The following is a 3,001-nucleotide window of genomic DNA, read 5'->3' on the forward strand; positions in this document are numbered from 1 at the left end:
TTAAAGTAACATTAGTAGCATTCAGTTGCTTGAGCATTTTGCCATTCCTAAAAAATTCATGGATCGCAAAGACATACATCCCCTCCAACAAGATCCCAACTAGTTTTAAAGAAATGACTAGAGTAGCCATCTGGACTGGAGCTTTATCATCTGGTATACTCAAGATAGTGCTTTTGATTTCTCGCATCGCATGGTGGCATCAGTAACATCCGGTGGTGAGACTCATCACATTTATTACCTTGCTTTGTACTACTCTGGGACCGACAGGGGTTGTGGGGTGAGACCGGCCTAACAACTGGGTATAGAATCTTAGAAAACTCTCCCGAACCCCTCCCTTATCGGTGTGATGAGTTCCTTGTTGATCGAATCTGTCTTCGTCGATTTTGTCTCCTCCTAGTCTTCAAGATGCCATGGAAGAATGAAGTATTTGCATCCCCATCTGCACTCCATTTCATCTTTGCCTTTTGTTGCAGGAACTGGTTCTGAGCTTCAGCCAACTGTTGATAAATTTCTCTAGCCTCACATTCTTGTTGAATAAGGCTCAGATCCTAAGGATTCACTCCCAGGCTTTGCTTTATTTTATTTAGTTTAGTGAGAGCCACCTCAGCATTAGTCTCAATATCAGCAAACCTAGACCTGTTCAGCTGTTTGAGTCCCTGCTTCAGATTCTTCAATTTCTTAGCTAGCTCATACAACTTAGTTCCAGTTTGCATACACGTCCAACCAGCTTGAACAGTCTCTTTAAAGTTGGGAGCCAGGCTCCACATATTAAAATATTTAAAGGGTCTGGCTTTCTTTTCATCAGATTAGTGCTTTGTACCACACAAGGAGTGTGGTCAAAGATCCCCTCAGGCAAAAAGTGTGCATACAGGAGAGGGTAATCATTGAGCCATTCCTGGTTCACTAGGAAACGATCCAGTCTGCTATACACTCTGTCAGCAGGGCATTGTTTGTTATTCCATGTGTATAGAGCTCCCATGGCAGGACTATCTATCACTTCACATTGATGCAAGCATTGCCTGAAATCGTCCGCATCCTGCCTAGAAAATGATCCTCCCACTCTCTCATCCTCAGTCAAAACACAGTTGAAGTCTCCTCCAATGGCCCATGGCCCTGAAATGTTATTTGCTAGTCTGCTTAAATTAGCCCAAAGGGACTGTCTCTCATTGCTGCCATTGAAAGCATAGACCATGGTGACATGAAATCGTGCATTGGTACGCTTATGATGCACTGTCATATGGATATACTAGGCATCATACTCTAGAAAATCAATATCCCATTCATGCACCTGCCATAAAATCCAAATTCTGCCTCCTTGATGGTATGCTGAGTTTGTGGAAATACTCCAATTGCTAAAGGAATTCATGGTTGTGTGCAATTTATTTGGTTTAATTTTAGTCTCTAATAAAGCAAAGAAATTAACATTATTATTTATCAAAAATCTATGTATAACCTGCTGCTTACTCCTCCTATTCATACCCCGCACATTCCAAAACCCTAGCTTAATAATTGATCAGGATTATGGATGAGGTGTCCCTCTGAGCTATTGGCCTTCTCTGCTGAATCGGCAAGAAGCACTACAGTAGTCCCTTCTTCTTTTACTGGTGTACGCATTGGCAATGGGGGGAACTCTTTAATCTGAACCAGAACAGGCTCTTCCTCCACCCTGGGTGCAGGTACCCTAGGCGTGACTAAATTATCAGCATTTCCCTGATCTGAATTTTTTGGCTTCTCCACTTTTCTCCAAACCTGTTTAACAGGCTTAATTGGTTTAACTTTGTGAGTGGTTTGATTTTTCCCTCTTCTGCAAGTGCTTTGATCATGCCCCAGTGTCTTGCATTGAGTACAAAGCACTGGTTTCCATTCATATTCAAGTTTAACCTCCACCAGTTGCTTCTTTTCATCATGAAATTTCACTGCTTCAGGAAATTTTTGATCAATTTGTACCTCCACCAAAACTCTGGCATATGCTAGTCTGGTTTTCATCTCTGTAGCATTATCTTTTTGGATATATTTGCCAACCAGTCCTGCAATTTTTGGCAAGCTTTGTCCCCAAAATTTCAATGGTAACTGGTGAAGCCTTAGCCATGTGGGTACATTTTTAACATGCTCCTTCTCCAGTGCCATGTTCTCCTGCCATGGCTTAATGATGACAGGTTTACTATCAAATAAGTAGTGGCCTGCATTCAACACCTGGTCCTGCATGTCTTTCGTGTGAAACCTGACAATAAATATCCCATTTGGCATGAATGAGATCTTGTCTATGGTATGCTTATGCCATATCCTCCTCAAATATCCTTCTAGCACCGCCATGGGTGGATTGGCTCCCAAGACATAGCCATAAACTACCTGCTTCCAATATTCTAGTTCATCATGCACGTCCTCATCAGATAATTGAAGCAATGGTTCTGCCTCCTCTACCGCCTTAGGACTCTTACTCTTGGATACGTGCACCCAGTCTCCTTGCTCCTCATTATCTGGTACTGCCTCTCCCTGTGATGCTATATCAGTTTCTTTCGTGGGTTCTGCATCATCAAGGGAAAAAGCAGGGATACCTATGATATTCTGCATGCTCCCATGCTTCACAGCATCCTCCTCATTAGGTATAAGGTTCGCTGTTTTTGCAATTCTAGTAACCTTAGACTTCTCTTTAGATGTTACCCCTTTCCTCCTCGTGATGTTGCGTAGCTTTGCAGATTTTGAGGCTGAATTCCTCGCCATTAATGCAAGAGATTCACCTTTACGTGGTCGGCAAAATCGCCTTCTCAAGAGAGCATTAGGGTTTTTTTTACAAAAACAAATTGACACTTATAGCCAAAACTGTCAAATGCAAATGAGTTGTAAGATGTTATAATAAAGTTGAACTGTCGACCTTGCAAGACCTTTGATAACGGACTCTCACGAGTCACTCTTCTCTCATGAAGCAAAGGGTAAGCACATGAATGTAAGAGAGAAAGAAAATTAGCCGCTCACCTAAACTACGACCCACATAAACATGCAT

General features: G+C 42.1%; 1 protein-coding gene across 1 annotated transcript; it reads right to left on the minus strand.

Moving 5' to 3' along the window:
• Positions 1–335: 335 nt before the first annotated feature.
• On the minus strand, positions 336–1,237 carry LOC141588024 (uncharacterized). Its single transcript, XM_074409483.1, has 3 exons — positions 870–1,237; positions 603–759; positions 336–497 (listed from the first exon to the last, which is right to left on the minus strand). The coding sequence occupies exons 1-3, from the start codon at positions 1,235–1,237 to the stop codon at positions 336–338; spliced, it is 687 nt and encodes a 228-aa protein (XP_074265584.1).
• Between the last annotated feature and the right edge of the window lie 1,764 nt (positions 1,238–3,001).

Source organism: Silene latifolia, chromosome 6 (genome assembly GCF_048544455.1).
Source record: "Silene latifolia isolate original U9 population chromosome 6, ASM4854445v1, whole genome shotgun sequence".
NCBI lineage: Eukaryota > Viridiplantae > Streptophyta > Magnoliopsida > Caryophyllales > Caryophyllaceae > Silene > Silene latifolia.